This window comes from Phyllopteryx taeniolatus, chromosome 13, assembly GCF_024500385.1.
Source record: "Phyllopteryx taeniolatus isolate TA_2022b chromosome 13, UOR_Ptae_1.2, whole genome shotgun sequence".
In the NCBI taxonomy this organism is placed as follows: domain Eukaryota; kingdom Metazoa; phylum Chordata; class Actinopteri; order Syngnathiformes; family Syngnathidae; genus Phyllopteryx; species Phyllopteryx taeniolatus.
In genome coordinates this window covers 9,255,880-9,282,027 of record NC_084514.1, presented here as the reverse complement: position 1 = coordinate 9,282,027, position 26,148 = coordinate 9,255,880, and the positions used below count along the sequence as shown (strand labels likewise).

Below are 26,148 nucleotides of genomic sequence, written 5' to 3'. Positions count from 1 at the left end.
GAGCTAAGGTATCAGAAATGCATAATGGAACAATTTTTATTGACAGGTCGTCATATTGTCATCCATCCAGCTTGTTGTTGCAGTCATGCTCCGACTGAGGACGGCCCTCAAACGGCCCTTGAGCATCCTTGGCTTGTCTACATCAACAGGTGAGATTTTTGTTTTATTATTATTATTTTTTTAAATACATTGAAATTGACAATACAAATAAGTCAGTCATTCCAGTAAAATATTCCTAATAGGATGGTTTATAATTTATTTTCTTAATTCCATCATACTTTTGCCCCCTCCAGACCCCACCGTCTTGCGTCACGGTGTGGCCTGTGGTAGGAGGCTCCACGACGAGGGCAATGTCACCAAGAAGTCCCCGCCGACGGCAGTTCCAGAAAGGCTGCCTTTTTCCACAGTGACCCAGGAGGACTTGGACTTCTTTCAGAGGATTCTTCCCGGCAGAACCATTACTGACCCTGACCTGTTGGAGTCGTTTAATGTGGACTGGCTCAAATCTGTCAGAGGTGATTTCGATTGTTCCTTTCTGGGATTTGATTTATTTTTCCTAACAAACAAGCTTTGAAACTGTTTTTTCCCCCCAGCAAGTTTTGTCCTCAGCAGTAACTTGAATCAGCTTCAACAGATATAGGTGTGATTTATTTTTTTATATTTGTAATGTATTAAAACTTTTTTTTTCCCCTCCGTGACAGATAATGTGAAAATAAGTGCTTCCTGTAGGGGGAGGGGGGGTTGTCAAAACATGTACGTAAACAGGATAACTAAAAATCTGTTATTATATTTAATGTTCAACAATGTAACGTTGTGAAAGGAGCCCTCAAACTGCTTGACTGGGCTGGTCCATATTGTTAGCCAAATAGCATAATTGCCTCAGTCGTTTTTAACTTACTGTCACAATATCAATTTAAAAAAAATGCCAATATGCGGTAATCCGCAAATGTTGAATCGAGGCAACTGGACGTTTGTTGGTTGAATTTGTTGTGTTTTTTTTTCTTGTTTTCTGAAAACATTAAAAAATGAGAATTCAAGTTGCTCAGCACTTTTGGGAAAAGTCACAAAAGATAGCAACCAAATCGCTAAGTTGGCAACATTGACTGCTTTTGTTTTTATTCATGTATGTATTTATTTATTGAACCTTGATTTATCAAGGTAATGTAATATAGAGAACAGCAATAGAGAACAGATTCTCATTTACAATGGCAGCAGAAATACACAAATTCAGACACAACAAACAGTGTTATATACTTAACCGATGTATATTTATATACTGTATATATTGTAAACTAGCGCCTCTCTGTTCTCAGCCGTGTTGTTAGTGTAAGCAGCGCACGTCAGCCGTGGGGTGCACTAGAAAACTTGCCTGACAAATAAGTTTCAATTAATCGATAAAAAACAATTTTCATTAAAACCGATTTCATCGTCGAGCCCAATTGTCGGCAAATGTTTATATCAGTGATGTCTGCACGTCTCCTGCAGGTTCCAGTGAGGTGTTGCTGAGACCTCAGACAACACAGGAAGTCTCTCATATTCTCAGGTACGGAACAAATGGAGTCCAGTGGTTAACGGACATTTTCTAATGACATCATTTCTCCCTTTGCTGTAGCTACTGTAACGGCCGTAACCTGGCGGTGAACACACAAGGCGGCAACACCGGGCTGGTCGGCGGCAGCGTTCCCGTGTACGACGAGATCGTCCTCTCCACCGCTCTCATGAACAACGTCCTGAGCTTTGACAGCGTTTCCGGTCAGTGTCCATACAGTAAAGAATTCCTAGTGCTTCCCCATAAACTCCTCAAATAATGGCCTTAGCTAACCGTTGTAATTGATTTAAAAAAAAAAAAAAAAAAATTATCAAAGCCACACCTCAAATACAGTTGTACCCCTCCAAAAAAAAATATTGGCGGTAATAACCTTTACTATGATCACGCTGTGTAACCTGTAGATGTCAGTACAACGCATTGTAGAGCAGATGTGGCATCTGTAAAGCTGCAAGTGGCGTTTTAAAAATAAAGTGCCCCTGTATGCAGGGTTAGGGTTAGCTACTCTTCTGTGTGTATAATTTCATATACGTTATATCTGTCTCGTATGAATGTTTCCATTACAAGTTTTTTTCAGTGAAGCGATTGACGGTTCACCGGCGGCTGTGCCTACCCTCGACTACCTGCAGGGGGCATTACAATACGTTAGTAATTAGGCGTACCTAATATTATGACTGCAGAGCTAAGTGTATTTATTTATTCACTTTCCAGGGGTCCTGAGCTGCCAGGCGGGTTGTGTCCTGGAGCACTTGTCCGTCTACCTGGAGCAGCAGGACCACATTATGCCCCTGGACCTGGGCGCCAAGGGCAGCTGCCACATCGGGGGCAACGTGGCCACCAACGCGGGGGGTTTGCGGCTGCTGCGGTACGGCTCCCTGCACGGCAACGTTCTGGGCGTGGAAGCGGTGAGTTCATTAATCCGTCGGGAGAGTATGGCACGCCTCTCTTTGGGCCGTTTTGCCCATTACCCAAACGGAAAGTAGTTCACATTCCAAAACTGAAGCATTGTGAACAATTTCACAATGCTTCACTTTTCACTTCTGTCCACATTAATTGTTTTATTTGTAATAAATTTGCAAAAAATCTTCCCCCCCCCAAAAAAAATAATTATGTTGTCATTGTCGTAATGCGGTCTAGGTGTTGGCCGACGGTCAGGTGCTGGACTGCTTGTCCACCCTGAGGAAGGACAACACGGGCTACGACCTCAAGCAGCTCTTCATCGGCTCCGAAGGCACGCTGGGCGTCATCACTGCCGTGTCCGTCCTTTGTCCTCGCAAGCCCAAATCTGTCCATGTTATGTTCCTGGGTAGGCATTTGTGTTAGCTGTTAAAAAAAAACAACTATACTAAACTTGAAAAAAAAAAAAAAAACCTGGTTTGTCCTCGTAGGTTGTGAAACATTTGAACAGCTTCTGAAAACCTTTCGGCTGTGCAAAGGCATGCTGGGAGAAATCCTGTCGGCCTTTGAGTTCCTGGACAGCGAATGCATGCGGCTGCTAAGCACTCACCTCAAGCTGGACAACCCCATCTGTGGTAGGCGCAGCAACAGTCGCTCCGAAAATTAACACCTTTGCCCCTAATAGCCATCGACAGCAGTGCATTGAGATACAAGTTAATTTTGGTCTGTGACCATGCTCGTAACTCAAAACATTCACGTTTCAAATCATCTTTCTTCATTGAAATAAATACAAAGGCCATTAATCCATCCAGCCTGTTTTTAAAAACAGATTTTTATTTATTTATTTTTAAAGGGAAAAATAGCACTCTAATATTGTACTTCATAAAAAAAATAGAGTAATAACATAATTAAATAGAATGTGAATAATTTGAGTTTGTACATTGTGATTTAATGCTGCAATTCATTTCAGTGTGCTGCTCCTACTGGTGTGCCTGCCTTGCCCACTGGGAGGCAGTATAATACAATCATGCAGACACAAATGAAAAAGAATCCTTTTTTTCTTCTTCTACTAATCAGTGACTCAGTGAGATGTAATAGTAATTTTTTTCATGGAGGATGGAGAATATATGGCTGTGAGTATTGTTATATTGTTGGTAGGGGTGCCACTTATGATTATTTTCATAATTGATTAATCTGTCAATTAATTTCCAATTAATCAATTCATCAGATTTTTATTTCAAACTGTAGATTGTCCATTCTACGTGGTGATAGAAACGTCGGGCTCGGACCCGCGACACGACGAGGAGAAGCTCCACAACTTCTTGGAGGAGGCCATGACATCGTCGCTGGTCACCGACGGGACGCTGGCGACGGAAGAGTCCAAAACTAAGGTGCAGGGATACCTGGACTTACGAGTTTTTCGAGGTCAACTTTTCTCGCTTTGCGTTGAGAGCAAACATTTCACATGAGTGAGCTTTAAGCATCCCGCCACTAGATGGCGGCAGCGAACTTCATAACATCCGGCCACCATCAGTTCAGTTATGATGGTGGCCGGATTGTTTTTTGTTTTTCTTTTTTTTTTGTGCTGGTATTTTGCAAAATGTCTTTTGTCTAAGCATGGATCCTAAGAAAGTAAGCGCTGAGAAGTAGACGCAGATGATGTCCATTTAATTAAAACTTGGAATTCACAGAAAAACATGAGCAGTGTGCTTGTAGTTAACTTAATAGTACTTTTACAATATGTACTATACTGAAGCAGGAGGAGTCGGCATAGCGCCATTTAGTGTAATTTATTTGTGGGGGTAAAATTATATAAAAAAAAAAAATAATAATTCTTTCCTGGCGTAGGCTTTGTGGTCGCTGCGCGAGCGCGTCGCCGAGGCGCTGACGCACGACGGCTTCAACTACAAGTACGACGTGTCGCTCCCCTTGGAAACCATCTACCAGCTGGTGACCGACATGAGGGCCCGCCTGGGGGGCCGGGCCAAGAGCGTGATAGGATACGGACACGTGGGTGAGAGATGGAAAGACTTTGAAAATATAAATGTAGACTTGTACTTCCACTTGAAAGCTGGAGTTTCAAAAAATTAAAACGAGAATGGAGGTGTTAACATGCGCAAAGACTCCACAGTTAGATTGTTGACGTGCTTTATGCTGCTGTTTTGGTCAGCGACTAAATGGGTGAACAATAGAATTGAGACAGTTATAGCTACGACCCATTTATTTTCCCGATTGGAAAAAGGTGGCATTTATTTTTCATAAGTGGATGATGTCAGTGAGAGGGAAGGGGCATTCTGTCGCTTTAATATCTTTAATATAGCGCAATGCACTTGTTTAGTTACGAGGCATCAACTTGAGGAATGATGTTCATTTGTGGAAATTTTCTCCTCCGCCGTCCCGTAGGAGACGGGAACCTCCACCTGAACATCACTTCTCCCACCAGAGACGCCGCTCTGCTGGCCGCCATCGAGCCGTTCGTGTACGAGTGGACGTGCGCCCGGCGAGGCAGCGTGAGCGCCGAACACGGCCTGGGACTCAAGAAGAGGAACTACATCTACTACAGCAAGCCCGCCCGTGCGGTGGCGGTCATGGCGGGCATCAAGGGCATGCTGGACCCTCGCGGCATCCTCAACCCGTACAAGACTTTACCTGACAGATTGCAGTGAAAGTCGCGCTGCACTTTGAGAGAACTCCTTCAAAGCAAGCCAAGGTAATATGAGACTAATTATACATAGACTAGCGTATTTTCGTATATATTTTTTTCCACAAATATTAAAATATGTATTCAAATAAAAAATACTGTCTCTCACAAATCTTTAACTTTTTTTTTTTCCACCCACCAAATCCCGGGCGCAGTGTTTGAAATAGGGAGCTGATTATTCCCGGAAAAGCATTCTTCTTTGCCCTCTACTGCGCCGTCGGCCGTGCTGACGGTGCGCGGCCTGTAAAACGACGTAAACCGCGCCACATTTGAAAAAGATGTGGGGGGGGGGGAAAAAGGGAGCATTTACTTAAAGGTGAGGCGTTTATCGTATACAAGAGGATGACGCACTAGCTGATTGATGCACGGCGTCTCGTCGAGTTGAGGCCACCGTTTGAACTTTTTACCACATGGTGACAAATGAGTCAAATGTCACGAGTGCAGTAAATGTTTTATTACATATAAAAAAAAAAAAAAAGACAAAGCTGCTTTTATTTCTTATTTCCAAAACAAAACCAACATTTGTGAGCATATTCACCTGTAACCGCACACCTCGAGGCAACTTGACGGCATCAATAAAAAGATTACGACTGGTGACGTCGTGGTATTTTATTTTTTTTTGTTCCTCATTCAGATGGCCAAGTAACGGGAGGTATGAAGGAGTAACATGCAGATGCGGCTCAAAGTACAGTAACATGCCCACCCGTAGTGTAAACAACTATTCCTCCACTTTTTTTCCCGTTGGTGAGATAATCTAAGGATTAATTCCTCGTTTCCGAGCGGCTACTTTTTAGACTTGTGGAACGGCAGGGATAAGATGTGGATTCTCTCCTGAGTCCACGACCAGTTCAGTGGATGTAATTGTGTCCACTCCAACCTAAAGTAGTGACCTAGAAGATTAACTACACCAGAACGTTGCAAGTCTATTTGGCTGTGTTCCTTTTGCGACTTTTACATTTGTTGTTTTTTTGTGTGTGTGTGGTAGCGTTTAGCATCTTCTGCTAGTTGCTTGTCGATCGTCTGTGGCCACAATTGAAGACATTTTAGAAGTCCACAGTCCACCGTGTGGGTCAGTACCAAAAGTCTGCGGAAGGCCACCACAGGATTGAAAAGGAAGACGTCTCGAGCGGCCCCTCTCTCACGAATCCTTCACCTTGTCCAGGGAGCTGTGAATCTTATCCAGCGTCTTCTTGATGCGCAGCGCTGTCAGCCGGGCGGACGGGTTCTGGTACCAACACTCTTTCATCAGCTTCACCAGAGAAGACAGGGTCTAATCCAAGAAGAAGAAAAGTTGAAGTCGAGTATGTACTGAACCCCAGACATGAAATATATATATATATATTTTAAAATTGAATCTACATTGTTTATAAATATTTTTTTTTTTTGCACATATAATGCTAATTTGTGGCCATAAATGTCCATGAAATAAAGGAAAAGCTATTAAACTCGCATATTATTTTCTGCACGTTATACCTATTCCGTGTCCCAAAATTAGCAATTTTGTGCACATGTAATACACTACTCACAAAAAGTTAAAGATCTTGGGATTTTCTGATGAAATTTCCGGATGAACCCAAGCACCACGACCGAACTGAAGAATTGCAAGCCAATTACAGTCGGTGACTACCTGTCGCACATCTGCCGACACGCTCCAACGGAAAAGCTTTGACCCTTTGTGTTTTTATCGGGAAACAACGTTTTGAGGCTCCTCATATACTGTACTGTATTATTTTTCGACCCCTTGTCGCATAAGGGGTCTCTCCGTGAGTACGTACCGGATCGGAGAACCAGCGATTGGGAACGAAGGGCCTCTGCTGCTCCACGCACACCACCTTCCTCATGTCCTCGAAGCTCGGGTCGTTTGGCACCTGGTCGTAGAACGGAGGCTTGTACTCTTCTACGATACCTGTAGGGAGACGAGCTGAAGGGTAATCCACAGCGACCAACACGGGCTCGGAAGAAAAACAAGTGCCGTCCAGTTCTTTCACCGTTGCTGTACGTTCGTCTTGCTATCTCCCACAGCACTAGCCCGAAGGCCCAGATGTCCACCCGTTTGAAGGCGTCGAAGCACCCCGCCTGTATGCTCTCGTCCAGCACCTCGGGGGCCATGTAGCGCTTGGTGCCCACTTTGGGGTTGTTACCCACGTCCAGCAGGTTATCAGCCTGGGAGTGCGTCACCGCCAGACCTGAAACGCGCACAGAACATACAGCCAGATTGGACAGCAAGGAGAGAAGCGCACCAGGGGAGCCTCGTGTCCACTTGATGGACACGAGGTGAAAGGCCGACATAGTTGTGATGCAAAGTTAAGTTTCAACTACACAAAGCGGTTTGGTAAGGAATATCTTTGCGTTTCCATTGTCGATTGGGTACTAACCTGTAGTACAATTATCTGAAGAGGTTGTTTTTGGTCGACAGAATTGTAAATAAGTCTATAAGGTGGGAAGGGGAAGGATGCGACTTTTAAAATGAAATATCTAAAAATATATATCCAGCTGGGTGTCCACCAAGCAGTACGATTTCAGTTGAATTTGGTATAGTATACATTTTTCTGTTTCTCTATAACTCGTGTCCCAAAAGGTCCGACGTGTACCGTCTTACTTTAGACACTAAATTTTCCACTAAGCAGTACGCTTCGGTCCCGTTTGGGCCACATACTTTGGTGTTTCCATTTCAAACGAGCCAAATTTTCAGTTTTATTTTGTGTTTTTCAAAATACCAGTTGCGTTCCAGCAGGCTCATGTAGGGCAGCAGGCAGACCGTACCGTAGCCAACCAAACCGCACGGTACCCTTCGATGGGAAAGCGATCTTCTCTGTGCCCGCTCACCCAGGTCGGCGATGCAGCAGCGCAGCTCCTTAGTCACCAGGATGTTCTTGCTCTTCAGGTCGCGGTGCGCGATGGCCGGCTTGCCCTCGGTGCCCAAGATCTCGGTGTGCAGGTGCACCAGGCCGCTGGCCGCCGACGCCGCCATGCCCAGGCCCTCGCACGTCTCCACGGCGACGCGCTGAAGGTAGTCGTACAGAGAGCCGTTCTCGTGGTAGTGTGTGATCAGCCACAGCTGCGTGCTGGAGTTGCGCGACGTCATGTCGGACCCCATGAAGCCTGCGACGTTGAAAAACATATCTCATCATCATTCCTTGATCAAGCTGGTAACTCAAAACACTTGTTTCAAAAATCTACTTTCCACACAATGATACATTTGATTTGATGTAGGTGCCCACCCAGGATATTTTCATGTCTCAGGAGAACAGTGTTGTAGATCTCGGTCTCTCGGAACCAGGACTTTTCGTCCCTGGAGGAGAAGATCTTGACAGCCACGTTCTCGCCCTGCCACTGGCCTCGCCACACCTCGCCGTACCGTCCCTTGCCTGAGACAGACGCACATCCAAGTATTAACAGGCGGGAAAGTCAACATCGGCAAAGGACACCCTTTGTGCAAAAGGCGCTAGAACAAAGGCGAATGGAGGAAAAGTCGGACTACCGTGTGTGTGTGGACTGAAATCGAAAGGAAAATTCAAGCTGGAAGCAGAGGTAAACGTGCCCCCTTTTTCAGGGCGAATCCTCAAAATGATCATCAAACTTTTGAGACCTTGTTCAGGCTAAAGAGCTTCACAATGGTTACCTGCTTCCAATTCATTTGTGTATGTAGTTGGAGTTCACCCTGGGATTCATCCAAAACGTCTGACTTCCTCTTCAATTTTGTGCATGGGTCCTTTTAGACTTTTTCGTTCGTCCTGATACGATAGACATGTCCACCCAATTTCGTGTTGATCAATGAAACTGGTGTTGGGGGCTATTTATTTATTAATGGAACTTTCGACGCTACTGAGTGACTTCTGGACCAATATGTGTGTGACTTGATTACTTGTAATCAAATCTGGATACTCACATTTCTTTTTGTCAGTGTCTAAAACCAAGTGGTCTCCGTTCGTGCTTGCATTTTGAGTCCATGTGGTGCTGTCCCAACTCACCTACACACTCCATCAGACTAATCTGCCTGGCAACTGTCCTCTGAACAAGGAAAGGAAGGCCCGACCCACTTCCTGATGTGCACGAATGGTCCAGGAGGTCCTTGAAAGCCAAGACAGACCCGTTTAGTCAGAGGTGTACAGCTTCTTAGTTTGTGGCAACTTCCCGTTGTTCTTACGGCTAAAGTGCTGTCCCCCACGTTGGAGGCGATGAGTCCGTCCACGGCGCCCTGCTCGGTGTCGAACTCCTGCAGCCTGCGCAGGCGTCCGCGGTGGAGCCTCCTGCAGGCCAGCGCCGACGCCGCCGACAGCAACGCCAGCGCCGCCGTCGGGCCCAGCGCCAGGAGAGCCAGCGTGCCCACGCCGTACCCCACCGGCTCGCCCTGCGGAGCTACGCCATTGGCGGGGTGAGAAACAAGTAGAGATGGTTTTACCGGTAGCTTTGTGCCCCACAAAGCTGCGGTTAATTGGTGCCCTCCCTAGTTATTTAGAATTGCCTACAGTATATTAATTGTTTAAAACCTAAATATACCCCAACATATGATCCCAAAACACTTAAATATTATTTCTAACTCATCTTATATTACCATTAAAAACACATGGTTTACAGATGACTTCATTTTCAGAGGGAGAAGCAGAGAAGTTTTTGGTGCGTTGGTTAATGCTGACTAATTTTGGCATTTTTCTTACACCTATGTATAATACGAACCCTCGATTTTTGAATGGAAAATTTTAGCAAAAAAATGCACATTATACACGAGAAATTATTTTTATTATTTAATGCATGAATTTCACTATATAATATTTTGAAAAAGCATTTGTACAAATAAATCTATAGAAAAAGTTGGACGGCGAGGGTTTGGTTTCGGTACCTGAAGGCAGCAAGGCCATGACGGCGCTCCTGGTGGTGTTGCCGTTGCACAGGTGGCGCGAGCAGCAGCGGATGGCCTGGTGGGAGGAGGGCGCCGTGGAGCAGTGCAGCCGCGTCTTCTTGGGACCCTCCAGGCAGCCGCGCTCGAACACCACGCCGCCGGAGCCCACCCGCACGGACGAGAAGCAGCGCGTGCCGCGACACTGCTCCTGCAGGCACTCGGGACTGTCGCAAAGGCACAGCAGCTGACCCTCTGACGGGGGGAACGCAGACGTCACACACGGGGCTCGTCAGCTAAGTACTCCGGAGGTTTGCTCGGCTTTTTATTCGGATTTGTCTGCGACACGTATTCCAAGAGACGGGGCGGCGTCGCGCATCAAAGGCTTGACTTGCGTGCGGTTTGCTTTTTCTTTGGCTTTTTCTGCGAGACACAATCCAAAAGACGGACTGCCGTCTTGTGAGACCTCAGCTCAGCAAGCATCAAAGGCTTAACTTGCACAGGTTTTTCTGCACGTATCCCTATTAGTTTCTGTTGGGAAAATACGTGCCTTTGCACTTATAACATCTATTTTAATAATGATCTCATAGCTTTTCAGTAGGAAAGTAGACTCTCGCTCTGATATTCAAGTCACCACTGTAATGAGATAAGAATTCATTATTCCGTGACGAGTAAGATGCTGTAATAATAATAATTTTTCAACGAGGATAAAGAATATAAGCCGGTATTATATTAGCTGTCTACATGTGTTGCTCCACCATCTGTGTTCAAATATCTGTCGCTCAAAGCAGTGATTCTCAACTGGTGGGTCGGGACCCAAAAGTGGCTCGCAGATAGCTTGTAAAAAATAAAAATAAAAAATGACATGGATTCGTATTTAGATTTTTCCAGTACAGTACAGAGGCATACTGGGTTCCCACACAGAATATATTAGGTAAGCCACAGGAAGTGTAACTGCCTCGCGCTCCAGCCACTAGTTTTCTCTGTAAACAAATACAGTTGCATGAGGCAAATGATGAATTGCCTGTTCATGTGTGTGTGTATGACCGCACCTACGGAGTAATTAAAAGCTGTCATCCTGGTTGTATTTGAATCGTCTGTCTCCTTGTGTGCAAGTTTTTGTTTTTTTCAATTGCATCTCTCACGATTGTCAAAGTGCTTGTCCTGTCTCTTCTCTATCGGGGGGTTATTAACATTTTCCCCTTGACAATTTCCTATTTTCTGTAGCCCAATAAATTGGGACGCTCCGTTGCACTTTAATGTCAGAGTGAAGACAAAAATGGTGTTGGCCAGTACCTGAGCTCTCCGCTGATGTGGGCCGGGCCCACAGGGAGAGCAGCAGCAGGACGCGGACGCTCCTCGCAGCCATGGTTCAGTGCGCTGAAGCAGGGAGGAAACAGTACAGTAAATACATGAGGCAGATGCTTACAAAGAGGATAATTGCATTTAGGCCTCCTGATGTTTGCCAACATCTCCTAATTGCATTTAAAAGTGGGCAGAACACGACGTACAGAGCTTGCAAGTGTGCGCTTTGTCAAACAGCCTCGAGTTACTTGGCACGCTCGTTAACGTAGCTAAATAGCAGCATCCTTTATAAATACAGGAAAATACCTCGGTTTATGACGGTACTCGCATATGACGTTTCGGACGGTGTGCGATGAACTAGTTTGCTGGGAAGCGTACAAATACGTGGCACTTACTGCCAGAGTGTTTTTCATTTGACTGTTCGATATGATGCCTAATATTTTGTATAGTTTCTAACATTGTCGTAATGTTTGTGTATTGTTTTTTCTAATATTTTTATTTTTTATTATTTGTATGTATTCTTCTTCTCATAGTCTTATATTGTCTCACATTTTTGGCCTCAAAGCATTTTTCATATTGACTGCAACTATGACTTTACTACTATGCATTAGCCTGGATTAGTCATACACTCGGCGTACAAATGTGCCGCCACTGTAAGAACGGGACTCCGTCATCAATGGAGGAGTGGACCCCTTGTTATAACTCAAAACAGTGTGCTGAAAACAAAAAAAGGAATTCATCAGGGGCAAGAAGTGGGAGGTTTTAGACTGGTCAAGTCCATTTCCAGACTTAAACCTATAGGGCATGCATTTTACCTGGGTGAGAACCAAGCAATTGGGAATACTACTACTACTAATATATATATATATATATATATATATATATATATATATATATATAAATAAAGGGGGCCCTCAGGTTACTCTGATACTGACATTCTTACATTTTAGTTACCTCCGTAATTACAGTTTCACATGGGGTTGTTTTACATGAATGGCCTGGAAGTGTTTTTCATCCAAATACTTTGCCACTTATTACTGCGTTAATGCGGTTTTAGTGACAGACTGCCGTTTGCTGTTGTTGCAAGCAGACAGAGAGAGGCTCGCTTCCGAAGCGGTTTGTTAGCCCGCCTGAAAGGCGCCACTCAAGGCGCAGAGATGCCCGAACGACGCCACTCTGTTAGCCTAGCCAAACTAAGCTTGCCTTCGGTACGGAACAAAGCCCAAAGCGAGAACGGTTTCACCCACCTAGCACACACAGATGACGGCTTCTACCTCATCAGGTCCCGCCTTGGCGTCCTTATATTGGGTTACAATCGTGTTGTTGTTGTTTTTATTCATTAGCTAATTTGCCTCCTTTGGGGGCCGCGGCCGCCCGCATGTTTTTGTTTCAGCCTAAAATGACGTCACCACAACACGAGCGGCCCGGTGCATTGTGGGTCGGGGGTTGCCAGATAGGCGTGAGTAGAAACATGCAGCATTGTACCTGCCCGTTCGCAATTGTCATTTTCATTTTGCTTTACAAGTTAAAAAAAAAAAAAAAAAACGAGCAGCTGTCAGAATCCGCTTGTGTTAAGCCAAATCCGTACAAATGTCGACTTGTTGCAGTGCCCCATCGATAATACGTCATGTTTCGAATCGTCGATTGAACAAGCAGAACCATCCCATCAAGTAGACTGGCACAAACGTAACCTGGCAACACAGCGGAAGGAGGGGTTTACAATTCAAAATAAATATTGCTGTACTTTTGTATTATATCGATTGTAAACCAAGTGCAAATAAATAAGGTACAAATATTTTTATTATTATTTATTATTATTTTCCAACAACAGCCAACAGTCGATTTTTTAATAGTAAAATAATCTTTCCTTGTCATTTTTAAAAATGTGTAATTTATTTATAATTCATCCACCAGTTAATTAATAGAAATGTGTTAAATGTAAATGAACAATTGTTTATTTAAATAACAAAAGAACTCATGCTCCTTTACTTATTATTTTTAAATAATTACAACTAATTAAACTGTTATTTAATACATTTAATACAAATGTGTTTAATGCATGTGTAAAATTGTAATACGGTAATAATATATATTTTTTAAATGTTGTCGTAAATTTAATTGATTAAAAATGAATTCAATAAAATGCACAACTGTCTGTGCATACGGTATGTAAATTGTTTATTTTTTAATATTTTCCAATAAGTCAATTAACCAAACATTTAATAAAATAAATTATATATGTATATATGTAAAATTGTTTATTTTGCTATTTTATTATTTATAATAAATCAATGAATCGATTATTTAGTATATTTTATTGAATAGATAAGTTGGAAAATACGTTTTAAAATGATCATCAATATATTTTATGAAAACCAATTTTCGGGTTAAGAAGAATAGCAAAATTACTGCAACAACTCTTACAGGACTCGCGTTGATAATGTAAACGCTCGGTGGGCCCGCTCGAATGATGGCTTTCTATTGTGTACCCTGTGGTCGCTGTAATGTAATGTGTGGGGCCACATTTGAAAAGTACGTTTGGTGCTTCCTCGCTCGCTCACGTGTGCACTTTGAGGGTCACGCAGCAAACCTCCCAAAGTTGCACGAAAACAATGTTTCCTTTCATCTCGCAACCAGGCTTCCACAGCTCAAATCGCATTCATTTCAACCTCCTTTATCGTTATCTTTATATATATATATATATATATATATAATATTTGGTTCATTTGGGTTTACTCGTGTGTAGATGTGAACAAAAGGCAGCGCTGTTATTGCTGTTGAGAGCCCGCCACTACCTGTTCTTGTCAATGAGCCGCATTGTCTGCACCTTTTTTTTTTTTTTTTTTTTTTTTTTCCCCCCTCCTTTTCTTTTTCTTAATTAAAGACTCCCAGTCTGCTCTCTTGTGACCTGAAGTGCTCCACACTGCATGTGAAGTGAGGGAAGGGGAAACGCGATCCTGCCGTACTATCCGGCGATGGAGGAAGGATTATTAGACAGGAATAATGCGCCCTAACATTCCCGCTTGAGTGACTTGATTTTTTTTCTTTTTCTTTTTTCTACCCTTGCATGAAATCGTGACGCCGTTCATCCCGAGTGGCCTGAGCAGAGTGGAGATGGAGCTTTTGGGGACAACTTCAACTTTCTTGTTCGTGCTGCAACTGCTTTCTGTCAACGGTGTTGCCAAACCCAAAACAACAGGTAAGAACATTTCGTTATTGTTGTAATTATTGTGTGAATGGAAAAACAAATGCGTTGTTCCAAATTGTACTCATAATTCCATGTTCTCCATTTCTTCATCAATTCAAACCATTGCAACTTCAAACGCTTCAGCTCAACCAAGACATCTATGGAATTATTCATCACCCAAATTCCCACATTTGCATGATAAGATTTGCATATTTAGAAATATTTCACATTTTGGACTCCTTCCACATTTATTGATCAATTCCATTTTCAAAATGGTCAGCTAATTCCGAGTATCTTGGGAACTATTTAGCACATTGCCCGGATTCCCAAATTTTCGCAATACAATTTCCCAAATTATGAGATTTTTACATATTTACCTCTTCCTTCCACATTTCTTGCCCGATTCAAAACATTCGAACTTCCGGCGTCCCATTCCACAGTTCAACAATTCACTTCCACATAATTGCAGTTCAGCTTTTATAGAAAGAGCATTTTGTGTGCGTGTTTTTCCAAGTGTCCTGGTGCGTCGTATCAGATGCGGAGGAGCGGAAGTGCTCGGACCTGGCCGGGAACGCCACGGCTCGGAATATCCGAGGGGCTTTGCGGTGCGTCCGAGGCCTGAACGCCAGAGACTGCGTGGAGAAAATTCAAGTACATCTACAAACAGACACCATAAAGTGTAGCTTTGTTAATTAAGACCCTTTTGCAATGGGGAAAAGCCATCCGCACTCATATTCACACCTACGGGCAATTTAGAGTTGTCAATCAACCTACCACGCATGTTTTTGGGATGTGGGAGGAAACCGGAGTGCCCGAAGAAAAGCCACGCAAGCACGGGGAGTACATACAAACGCCACACAGGCGGGGCCCCTAATACTGTTTTGCAATACAAAATCATTTTCTACAAGATTAAAGTTGCCATAATACGATTTTCTCATACATTGTATCTTTTAAAAAAAAGTAGTGCTTTGCCGCCATCATGACGTCTTGGTACATAGGATTTATGTTGATGTGAATTGAGGAGTTTTATTTAGGGCTTTGCAGTCATCTTGTAGCATCAAAAGGCAATTAAAACAACAACAACAACAACCATTGAATTCAATTCAATTTCTTCCTGTAAAGTGTTTGAAAATGTCAAATCTTTTTCGAGGGGCGTCAAATACAGGGCAGGGTTGCGTCCCAATTGTCTACACGCTACACGGTTATTGCTTTACTACGTTTCACATCTGGTTGCCGAACCTGAACCTAAACGAATTGTGTTTTGTTTTGTTCTGGTCAGAACGGGAGCGCAGACGCGGCTTCCATGTTTGCGGATGACATCTACGCCGCGGGCCTGTGTCACGGCTTGGAGGTGGCGGCAGGGGAGTCGCTCAATGGAGTGGGTGAGTAGATCATGCATACCAAGCACTGCCACAATAGCGAAAAATTGCTAGTTATTGACGCCCTCCTCCATTTTTTTTTTTAATTATTGCCTATAATAGTAGTTGAAACCCAAACAATGATCCCAAAATGCTTAAATACCATTTCAAATTCATTCTACATCCTAAAAAAAAAAACAAAAAAATACGTAAAATACGCATTTTTCTGCTAAAGATTTCATTAAAAATCGAGGGCGCGTATTATAAATGGGTAGAAGGAAAATGAAAAAAATGTCAACTTGTATAGATGTATTCCGGGTTACCTAAGGGTTGCGAAAAAGGTGTACTTTCCACACTCCTGTTAACCTCGACCATACTCTTCTTCTTATTCTCATTCTTTTGTTGTACCCCCCAAAATTGAAATGATTTGCCCCAAAACATACAAGTCTTATTAGATTCTTGTGGCGTAATAGTGGTGAATAAGTGAGTTTTTCCAGCCGATAGTTGTTAGTTAGGTTCCACATTACGAATGACCAATTCACAGCGAGAAGGTGTGCCTCTGGGCTTAACCTCCTGTCCCCCCGCGTTTGCCGGGCAGACGGCGTGAGCTATTACGTGGTGGCGTTGGCTCGCCGCTCGTCGTCCGACTTGTCCCTGCTGGAGATGCACGAACGCAGCTCGTGCCACCCGGGCATGCGCACCACGGTGGGCTGGACCGTGCCCGTCGGCTACCTGCTCAACACCTCGCAGATCAGCGTGGGCAACCAGTGCAACTTCCCCCGCGGTGAGAACCTGTGTGTGTGTTGTATTTTTTTTAGATATTTATATGGGGCTTATTCGTGTGTCCCGCCCTGCACCCCCAGCGGTGGGGAACTTGTTCGGCTACAGCTGCGTGCCCGGCGTCAAGGACCCCCAGCATGACCCCCGGGGCAACAACCCCAAGAACCTGTGCGAGGCCTGCATTGGCGACGACAACGACCGACACATCTGCGCCAGCAACCCCCGAGAGAGACACTACGGCGAGGCGGGGGCCCTCAGGTACGCGACGGCGCGGCCGGGCGCACCGCTTTTCCCTCTTCGCCGCCACACGCACTGCGTCGTGGGTAACTAACGCCTGTGTTTGTTTCCAAGGTGCGTGGCGGAGAACCTCGGCGACGTGGCTTTTGTCAAACACACCACCGTCTTTGACAATTTGGATGGTGAGTATTTAAAGGTCCCCTTCCATCAGAATCAATTTTTTTCTACTATTTTATGCATAACAAAGGTCAAAATGTTTCTGTGACATGGTTTAACGTTGACATTTACACGGTTTGTTGTCTGATGCTTTTTTTTCCCCTCATAAAGTGTTTTGTACTTTACTTTTTTTTCTACAAAACTGCAAACATTTTCTTATCAAAACATGACTTTTTGAATTGTATTTACTCGGTAATATTTAGCAGTATAGAATATTCCCTTCTAAAATGTATTTTATTGTAATAGTAGTATTTTTCAATGTGCATCCTAATACTCCTTTACAATAGTAACATTGTTTTGCAAGAGTAGTATTTTTTTAATTTTTTAAAAGTGTAATATTTAAGAAATGTAAAAATATTTTTTTTGTTTAAAAAAAAAAATGTAGAATTATGACTTTATTCCTGTAATACTAGGACTTTACTTTTTAATGTGGCCCTGATAATCATTTTGAATCATAATAAATTTTTCTCCCCCCCCCCGCCCCCAAATATATATATATATATATATATATATATATAATGATTTTTTTTCCTTATGAAACTCAATTTCTTTCCTGGCCAAATTCCAATCCCCTTCTGAAATGACGCGGCACAACGCGCGGCGGCACGTCCAGGCAGGAACCAGGAGTCGTGGGCTCTGGACGTGGAAGCGGAGGACCTGAAGCTGCTCTGTCCCGACGGCACCGAGGCCGACCTGGACGACTTCCGGCTGTGCCACTTGGCGGCCGTGCCCGCCAATGGTGTGGTGGTACGCCAACATGACAAGTGCCGCATCTGGAAGTTCTTGGAGCGACTGCAGGTCAACTTCAACTTATTAGTTCATTGTACTACTACGGGACCAGCTGTCTGTCTGTCCGTCTGTGTGTGTCCACCATCCATCCTTGAGCTCATCCACCCATCCACACACTCGTGTCCCGTTGTTCTTCTGCTTTCCTCTTGTAGAATGTGTTTGGTAACTCTACGGACGGTTTGAGCATGTTCAGCTCTGCTGGCTACTCTGACTCGGACGTGCTGTTCACTGACTCCACCCACCGCCTGCTGAGGGTCCTGGGGGGCTTCACGTCCTGGCTGGGCCCCTCCTACACTAGCGCCCTGCAAGCCTTCGAGTGTGAAGGTCAGCCTGAGGGTCCATACCAGTACCGTCTTGTTACTAATAATAAGCTATTCCAATCGTAATAATAATTAGCTTAGTTGTTCCATTTTTGTCCAACAGGATTCTGTTGATGAAAGGAGGAAGACATCTTCCCTCCTCTTCCTCCTCCTGACATCCATTTAGGCCTTCTGCTTCCTTGTGTTGTTATTTTCAGTTGTCAAACGATGACAACAATGCAACTTGATACATTTGATAAATCTTTTTTTTTTTTTAATAAGGAAAAAGTGTCTCCTATAATTCCGACTCTTTTGATCTCTTAAGAATTCCTTGTAAAATGAATCTTAATCTTATTAGAAACATTTGATTTTCCAACATTTTGTCAGGTTCCGTGGCTGTCACAAAAATTCCTAATCTAAAAATAACTTTTTGGCCCGCCCACACCCACACATGACAACTACAAACTTTAAATATTTCAGAAATGCAACTTTTTTATTACATAAAATTTGGAGATTACAAATATTTATAGATTTCAAAATTTTGAATGGAAAAATATCAAATACTTCTGTATTGGAACAGAAATATTTTTGACAAACTTTGGATTGAAAATGTTTTTTTTTTTTTTTCCATACAAATAAACATTTGAAAAGTAAATAAAATATTTTGCAATGTTCTGGCCATTTTTTTTCAAAATTCCAACTGAAATTTGAAGCGTAAAAGGAAAAAAACTTTAAAAAAAAACCATTTTGTTATCCTTTGTCCTCGAGGTTTTTTTTTCCCCTTTCACCATACATACGTATGTAGTTTGATAACGACTTTTGTTCACTAAAAACAATTTGAATTATTTTATTCGATGTGAGGTACATTAGATGTCATTTCTAATCTGCCAACAATACACACACGATACAGAAAAACTGGTACAAAATGCTACAATGAGGTATTTCAGTGCTTCACTTGAGTATTAATTACAGAGGACATTTAATTGAAACTCTTGAATTAAAAGTGAGGCGGAATGCTTTTGGGTTCCGCCGACTCACGAGGCAACTTCGGAGATGTGCTGCATGTTGGACAAGGTGAGCTGAGCCTCCCGCGCCGCCGGGTAGAAGCGTCTGGAACGAATCCACAGTCTCCCAAAGACCCCCGTGAGCAGCAGCAGGACCACCAGGAGCCCCCCGAGGATAAAAGTCTCCACCGGAGGGAGTCCACCTACGCCTGCAAGGGAGAGAAAAAAAACCAATAAACACTGTTAGCAGAGTACAGCGTTAATGGAGATGCTTTAAGAACATACGTAAACGGGGATTCTCGCTGTCGTTCGGTCGTCGTCTGATGGGACCGTAGGACACTGTGTGGGAAAGCGGGATGTCTCGCCGCGTCCTCATCAGCACATCTTCAGCCGAGCAGTTCTGTGTCAACGAAAATAGAAATCGGGGAAAATATTCCAGAAGCACTTTTGATGAAAATGCATTTTCAAAAGATTCCGTAAGTGGTTACTTTAATATTGTAAAATATTTTTTTTTAAATCATGTAATGTGTGTTTTAATGAGGAAATAATAATGTACTTTACAGAAAAATAACCACTGAACTTTTTTTTTTTTAACTGAAAATATTTCAGATTTTGAGATTTAGAAAAGTTTTTTTTTATTATTTATTATTATGGGGGATGAAAAAAAACAATCTAAAAAAAAATGTTGATGAAAAGAAAAACAAGATATTTGGCTATATTATAAAAAAAGATTCAGAATTTTGGGGGTGTATGACAATATAAATTGTGAAAATAGATTCTGGGGGGATAGAAACAAAAGCTGAAAATATTTCTAAAATGTTTTGGGTGATTAAAAAAAATTACAAAATAATGCAGAATTGCATTTGTTTGTGAGAACTTGACACTGAGGTCTGTTGAGGTACACCGGTGGGTGTCTTTGTTTGAGGCGCTAAAGAGCGCACCCACTCACGGGCTGGCACAGGCCGGGGCCGTTGTGGCAGATGCGGACGTTGCAGTGCAGAAAGACGTTTGTGTAGGAGCTGCCCACGAACTTGAACATTTGGATCCTGAACATGGCCTCCGCACCCTGGCCGTTCTTCAGCACGCTCAGGGTCTGCTGGTTTGTCAACACGGGGCAGCTGATACATACACACGCACGCACACACACATACACACACACACATGCATACAAAAAGGAACCTTCCTGATGGATTGCGACGTTAAAGACACGTGTGTGTTTTCTTTCCCTGCCGCGTTTCATTACTGTACCGTTGCCAACAGCGGCAAATTCTGCCTGGTTGTCTAGGACGTGCACAGCTGCTCAAATCTCCACTCCACCAATCACGGGAGCAACCGGGGTGGGTGAAGCAACAAACTCTCTCATTTGACATTTACAGTCCGAGAGCATTGTGGAGTCTTATTGTCACCTGCACAACTTGTATGCGATTTACGGTAGTCGAAGTTTTATGATATTTTGAAGGTAGTCTTATCCTGCAAATCTTTTAAGGGATTTACAGTAGTAGTATGGTAGTCTGGGCAACAGTTTTGGCATTCACGACGCTAATGTAATTTACAGTAGTCTTTACTTTAGCCGGTTCAACGATTATGGGAATATTTTGCAGACATATCTCTTATGGTACAGTATATATGGTAGTCTGGTTTTAGCCAGTGCCACTCTTGTAGGATTATTATGGTCGTCTGATTTTATCCTGGACAACTTTGTGCGGATGTCTAATAAGATTTTTAAGTTAGTCTTATTTTACCAGATGTAATTCTTATGGGATTTACGGTAGTCTTCTTTTAGCTGGCGCAACTCTTATGGGATTTTATTTTGGTAGTTTCATTTTATTCCTGCACATCTTTTGGGGAATTACAGCAGTTTTCACAACTGCTATGGGATTGACGGTAGTCTTATTTTAGCCGGCGCAACTCTTAGCATATTTTTATGGTCCTCGTATTTTACCAGATGATTTATGATTGTCTTATTTTAGCCAACTCAACTCTTATGTAATTTACAGTAGTCGTACAACTACCGTGGCCCCAGGAACATTTCTATATGGACCCCGATCATTTTGACAAACGCCTATAATATAACCTTTATGCATGATTTACAGTACTTATTTAAACTGTTGTATTGGAGGCCTAATATTATTCTAGTGTATTCTATGATATAATGTAGCACCCACCTGTCCCTAATGAAGGTGTACTGAATGTGGCTATAGGGATCCCTGGTGGGTGTGGCCCAGCATCTCTCCATGCGTAACATTAGGTGAGTCGGAATCTGGGAGGAGCAGGAAGAAAAAGGAAGCAAAAGAAAATATTACTGAAATATTTGGGTTGAAAATCAAAAAGTTGTTTTTGTATGGAAATGAAATGAAAGAAAACATTTCGGATTTTGAGCGATGGAAAAGGGAAAAAGTTTTTTCCAACGAAAATCAAGCAAAAGAACATTTTGGGAAAATGTTTTTTTTAATGAAAATAAAAAATATATTCAACTTGATATCGAATGAATATTTAAATATCGAACATTTTAAAATGTAATTTAATGGAAATGAAAGAGGACAATTAGAAGTTTGAAAATATTTAAGTTTGAATGAAAACCAAACTAAAAATATTTCCGAAATGTTTTGTATGCAAATATTGAAAAAAATATTGATTAGATTTTTGGGGGAATGAAAATACAAATCTGAATGTGGAAAATATTGCACAATTTGGGGATGAAACAAATTCACGAAAAGAACAATTTCCTAAACTTTGAAAATAAAAATGCTGAAAATATTTCCCATTGAGCCACCCGTGCCGCAACGTGCACTCTTCCACTCATAAGCGCCGGTCGTCTCACCATGAACACTTTGACGAAGATGTCGTCGTCCAGGGTGAGCGAGGGCACGGTGGTCCACTTGTCCTCAAAGGCCTCGTCCTTGTACAGCAGCATGGACACGGAGAAGTTTCCGTCCTCCGTGCTGAGCATGATGGTCCTGCGCGTGCGTGTGGGGAGATCACCGTCAACCATATGGAGGACGACCAGGACGTTTCGAGACCTTTGCATTACGTTAGTAAACAATAAGGCCCCAGGTTACTTTCGGGTGGCAGAAAGCAACTGACTTCCACGACCTGAACTGAAGCCGTGCCCCCCCCCCCCCAAAAAAAATACGGCACTTACAGTTGTGTTATTTTAACCTGGACAACATTCGCAGGATTTACAGTGGTCTTATTTTACCCGGTGCAACTTTTGGGGGATTTATGGTAGTATTCCGGTAGTCTCTCTTTATGGGATCTTTGCCACTTTTGCAGGATTTACAGTGGTCTTATTTTAGCCGGTGCAACGTTTGGGGGAATTTACACGAGAATTACGGTAGTCTCCGCGTCTGTTTTAGTATTCATTTATTTGTTTTACGACGGTCTTTTTTTTTTTTTTTAACTTGTTGCGACTTTTATGGGTTTTATAGTCAAAAACTTACTGTATTTGGTCTTTGTCCACCAGATACACCCCCAAAAAGATTTAGGATTTTCTCACAAAAAAATCAATAAATGATCTCAAGTGGATGCCACTTGATGTAAATAGTTGTGCAGAAAGGATCGCAAGACTTTAAAATGGACAGCTTGGGAACCAAACTGCCATCGAGTTTGTGGAAGGCATTTTTTCACCATGTAGAAAATGTTAGCTTGGGCTGTCCTTGAACAATTTAGCAACGCTAGCTAACGTCACCCCTACAGCATGCTATGCATTTTAGCGTTACGAGCATTTTGAATCTGAGCGACTGAAAAGCCAGTGAATTAGCCAGTCCTGAAATGATCACGTTAACTATGTCTGACTCCCCGCCGCTTCTATTTTTTAATCAACTTACCAGCCGACATGTCTCACTTGGAGGCAATTTACCCCGTGCAACGTCATCTTTTTGACTGACACTTCACACATTGCAACTACAGCGGTAGAGAAGGCGGCTAAAAATCATCATCGGAGCCATTCCCCCAGTTTTCTCAGTCCTGGTCTAATGACATGTACGGGTTTGTTTACTAGTGGTGCCGTCTGAGCTTTTGCCACCCGGAGGTACGCGTGACATGTTGTTGAAGAGGTGCGCAGTATAAGAAGAAGGCTGACCTGACGTCCACGCGTATCATGTTTTCCCCGTTGGGCTGCTGTACCATGTAGTTGATGGGGTAGCGGCACACAAACGTAATGTTGATGTAATTCCTGGTGATGACGTCAGTGTGGTTGCTGTGTATGGTGTTGATGAACAGGATGTGAGTGGCGTCCGACATCTGAACGAGTCAACGGCACAATGGCAAGAATACAGTGCGCGGTCCATCAATATACAGCAATAGGGATATGTTTTATATATATATATATATATGTGTGTGTGTGTGTGTGTTATATGTTCTGCACATTTCTATAGCAGTATATCACAGCCTTGAAACCGGAACTCGAGCTCGAAACTTCTTTTCCCACCACTACTATTACTTACTACACCCAGACTCTAAACCCCAGTCAAAGTTTGAAACCCTAACCCTAATTTGAAACGCTATCTTGCAACCCCACGTCCCCTCCTCTGTGGGCTTGTGAGTTGTGGGCAAACAAGCCAACGCTTGGTGAAGTCTGCTTCGCGATGCTAGTAAGACATCAAATGATCCAAACGCGAGGTCGCTATAAATGCTTGGCCGGCACAAATCACAAGAAAGCCACGCTATCGCCAAGGACCAATCAGAGCGAAGCGGTTTTCCATATTCACATTGGGAAGACGAGCGATCCAATCAGAGTAAATCTGGTTCAAATCCACGTGTGTGTATTTGAAGGAGAGGAGAGGCTAACGATCTGTGAGCGCAGACGTTCCATTGTGTCCATGTAAATCTTGATGATTTCGAAGCATGGGGGGGGCGGGGGGGGGCATCAAGGGGCCATCCGGGCAGCCTCAAACTTGTTTCAGGGGCAAGCACAGCAGCGCCCTTCATCCTTGACAGAAAGACAATCTACGCCACTTTCTCGCAGCCATCCTTCTTTTCTTTCTGTCGGGGCCTTTTCTAGGGTACGAGATTTACGTCAGCGCTTATAAATTATTCAATTAATGTATTTTGTATTTTTTGCTCAAGTGGAAAAAGCTGCAGCCTGCTGATTTAATGACATCGTAGAAAATAGAGCACTTACAAGCGGCGGCGATTTTATTTGTCAATAATGAGGACAGAAAGCGCACTTTGTTTTTATCTCAAAGCATCGAGGGTCCGTTTGGAGGGGCTGCTTACCTGAAACCCTAACAATGGCTACAAACCCTCATTTGAAACCATCATTTTAAAACCCTAACCCGAGTTTGAAGGCCTAATACTATAATCTTGAAACCCCAATTTAAAAACGTAATCCTGGTTTGAAACATTAACCCAGGCTTGAAACCCTTATTTGCAACCTTAATTCAAACCCTAACCCTAGATTGAAGCCGTAATACCCGTCCGTGTCATACCGGCGGGCAGAGAAAATTTGATTGACGTTACCATGATGCTCCCGCAGTGGGACAGATTGCTCTTAATGCTGAAGACGTAGTCGTCGCCCACTTCCGCGCCTCGACAATCGGGGTCATTTAGATGCAAGTCCCAGACCTGCACGCACAATCATCATCATCATCATCATCATCATCTGGACAACACTGAGGTGGAATTCAAAGGTGGGGTGGGAGTTCTCACGTAGACGGGGGGGACTTTGTGCAGGAAGAAAGCACTGGGAATGACCGCTTCCATGTGGTCGTTGGTGCAAATGACCGTTTCGTTCATCTCTAATGAAAAGAAAGAATGCAAAGACGTGCTCGTGACGGACGCATTTGTGGCCGCAAACATTTGAATAATTGTCCCTTTTAGTCAGTCATACTTGGCTGAGATGAACTCTTTTTTTTTTTTTTTTAAACACACTTTTCGTGGGGGGGTAGAAATGACTTCAAAACCAGTACAGTGGTATTTTGAGATACAAGTTTAATTTGTTCCGTGATCATGGTCGTAACTCAAAACATGTATCACTTTTTTCCCCCCATTGGAAGGAATGGAAATGTGGGGTTTTTTTCTATATGGGAAAATATTACTCTGTCATATCGTACTTTCTAAAAAACCAAGTAATGCAGTGGAGCCCAGCATTTTTTTTTTTCCCACCCAAACCCTTGCTTATTTGCATTTTTTTGGGTCCGGGAAAATCAAAGATATCTTTTTCATAACAATTATAATGAGCGTCTTTTATTCACTGATTTTCCTTTTTCCCTATCCACTTCTAACATAATTGAATAGAATGTAAAAATAAATTAATAAGTTATAAAATAAATAAAGACTTTTGCATGGGCTCACCTTCCTCGTATGTCCGCAGATCAGTTTGGAAGGAGACGGCCGTCAAGGTGAGTAGCAACCAGGCGCAAAGCAAACTGGCCATCTTGTCTCCCCTGGGAACGTTTCGCCGCCGCCGCCGCCGCCGACTGCCGAATGGCGGCCACAAGACGTAGAACCCCCGGTGCCCTCGCTCGCACCCCCAGCGACAGCTCTAATGAAGTGGGAGCCTCCCTTCTGCCCTAAAACACCAGCTTGAATGATGTTCTCGGGGGGGGGGGAAGAGAAACAATGAGATTCCGCGCGTGAATAGGGGGAGCCGAGGGGAGTCCGAGGTAACTCCTCTTTTTGTAAACATGCTACTACAACAACAAAGTGCGGCGGTAACCATGTACGCCACCGCTCTTTGTTGTCTGCAGACAAAAAAAAAATAATAATCAAAACAAAATCTGGCAAAAAGCATACAGAATGGCACAAATCGACTAAGGGATGCAAACAAAAATAGTGCAAACGTACAAAATCACCCAAAGCCACTTTAGGAAAGCATGCGAAATGGGGCCTAACGAATATAGGAAGGATGCGAAATGGTGCAAAACAACTACAAGCAGCGTAGAAAAGGGCACAATACGCATACAAAAGGGAGAAAATGATAACGGGAAGCATACAAAATGAGCAGAACAACAATGGGAAGCATACGAGATGTCAAAACGACTGAGGGAAGC

The 26,148-nt window shown here is 43.2% G+C and overlaps 4 protein-coding genes across 11 annotated transcripts in view; 2 read left to right on the top strand and 2 right to left on the bottom strand.

Moving 5' to 3' along the window:
* Positions 1-7,037, top strand: part of d2hgdh (D-2-hydroxyglutarate dehydrogenase) — an 8,358-nt gene extending 1,321 nt beyond the window's left edge. For 2 of the 6 annotated variants that reach the window (XR_009791553.1, XR_009791551.1), the window contains exons 2-13: positions 71-149; positions 294-515; positions 1,486-1,543; positions 1,613-1,752; positions 2,258-2,451; positions 2,684-2,852; positions 2,935-3,078; positions 3,692-3,834; positions 4,292-4,457; positions 4,847-5,153; positions 6,307-6,445; positions 6,898-7,037. Coding sequence is in view for 1 of the 6 variants with exons in the window: in XM_061795560.1 (XP_061651544.1) it covers positions 86-149; positions 294-515; positions 1,486-1,543; positions 1,613-1,752; positions 2,258-2,451; positions 2,684-2,852; positions 2,935-3,078; positions 3,692-3,834; positions 4,292-4,457; positions 4,847-5,109 (1,563 nt within the window). In the remaining 5 variants the exon portion in view is untranslated. Of the gene's footprint in view, positions 1-46; positions 150-293; positions 516-593; positions 641-1,485; positions 1,544-1,612; positions 1,753-2,257; positions 2,452-2,683; positions 2,853-2,934; positions 3,079-3,691; positions 3,835-4,291; positions 4,458-4,846; positions 5,154-6,306; positions 6,596-6,897 lie in introns of those variants that run through there. The other 4 variants (XR_009791552.1, XR_009791550.1, XR_009791554.1 and 1 more) reach the window with 3 other exon arrangements.
* Positions 5,577-12,675, bottom strand: acvr1l (activin A receptor, type 1 like). The gene is made up of 10 exons (XM_061795561.1): positions 12,534-12,675; positions 11,278-11,361; positions 9,985-10,236; positions 9,292-9,503; positions 9,116-9,215; positions 8,366-8,512; positions 7,971-8,246; positions 7,133-7,330; positions 6,920-7,050; positions 5,577-6,414 (listed from the first exon to the last, which is right to left on the bottom strand). The coding sequence occupies exons 2-10, from the start codon at positions 11,348-11,350 to the stop codon at positions 6,283-6,285; spliced, it is 1,521 nt and encodes a 506-aa protein (XP_061651545.1). The 5' UTR covers positions 11,351-11,361; positions 12,534-12,675; the 3' UTR covers positions 5,577-6,282.
* otomp (otolith matrix protein) lies at positions 12,659-18,824 on the top strand. Of its 3 annotated transcripts, none has more exons than XM_061795563.1 (10): positions 12,659-12,745; positions 14,394-14,485; positions 14,988-15,124; positions 15,753-15,855; positions 16,430-16,615; positions 16,695-16,869; positions 16,963-17,030; positions 17,678-17,862; positions 18,006-18,177; positions 18,255-18,824. In XM_061795563.1, the coding sequence occupies exons 2-10, from the start codon at positions 14,401-14,403 to the stop codon at positions 18,326-18,328; spliced, it is 1,185 nt and encodes a 394-aa protein (XP_061651547.1). In that variant the 5' UTR covers positions 12,659-12,745; positions 14,394-14,400; the 3' UTR covers positions 18,329-18,824. The 3 variants fall into 3 exon arrangements, with proteins under 3 accessions (XP_061651547.1, XP_061651548.1, XP_061651546.1); XM_061795564.1 differs by having other exon boundaries at positions 12,665-12,745; positions 14,988-15,078; positions 18,277-18,824; XM_061795562.1 differs by lacking the exon at positions 12,659-12,745 and having other exon boundaries at positions 13,490-14,485.
* si:dkeyp-110a12.4 (pancreatic secretory granule membrane major glycoprotein GP2) lies at positions 18,279-26,148 on the bottom strand. Its single transcript, XM_061795565.1, has 9 exons — positions 25,451-26,148; positions 24,806-24,894; positions 24,617-24,721; positions 23,238-23,398; positions 21,978-22,113; positions 21,322-21,416; positions 20,106-20,274; positions 19,442-19,556; positions 18,279-19,365 (listed from the first exon to the last, which is right to left on the bottom strand). Exons 1-9 carry the CDS (start codon positions 25,530-25,532, stop codon positions 19,187-19,189), a joined length of 1,131 nt encoding a protein of 376 aa, XP_061651549.1. The 5' UTR covers positions 25,533-26,148; the 3' UTR covers positions 18,279-19,186.

Excerpts from the sequence above, each read along its gene's own strand:
- acvr1l (XM_061795561.1), bottom strand. The coding sequence starts at position 11,350 with ATGGCTGCGAGGAGCGTCCGCGTCCTGCTGCTGCTCTCCCTGTGGGCC. Across the intron at positions 7,331-7,970 it reads CTGCTGCATCGCCGACCTGG|GTCTGGCGGTGACGCACTCC; the intron begins GTGAGCGGGCAC and ends TGCGCGTTTCAG. Across the intron at positions 6,415-6,919 it reads ATCGCTGGTTCTCCGATCCG|ACCCTGTCTTCTCTGGTGAA; the intron begins GTACGTACTCAC and ends TTCTTGGATTAG.
- otomp (XM_061795563.1), top strand. The coding sequence starts at position 14,401 with ATGGAGCTTTTGGGGACAACTTCAACTTTCTTGTTCGTGCTGCAACTG. Across the intron at positions 15,125-15,752 it reads ACTGCGTGGAGAAAATTCAA|AACGGGAGCGCAGACGCGGC; the intron begins GTACATCTACAA and ends TGTTCTGGTCAG. Across the intron at positions 17,031-17,677 it reads CGTCTTTGACAATTTGGATG|GCAGGAACCAGGAGTCGTGG; the intron begins GTGAGTATTTAA and ends CGGCACGTCCAG.
- si:dkeyp-110a12.4 (XM_061795565.1), bottom strand. The coding sequence starts at position 25,532 with ATGGCCAGTTTGCTTTGCGCCTGGTTGCTACTCACCTTGACGGCCGTC. Across the intron at positions 21,417-21,977 it reads TCTTCGTCAAAGTGTTCATG|ATTCCGACTCACCTAATGTT; the intron begins GTGAGACGACCG and ends TGCTCCTCCCAG. Across the intron at positions 20,275-21,321 it reads TACACCTTCATTAGGGACAG|CTGCCCCGTGTTGACAAACC; the intron begins GTGGGTGCTACA and ends TGTATGTATCAG.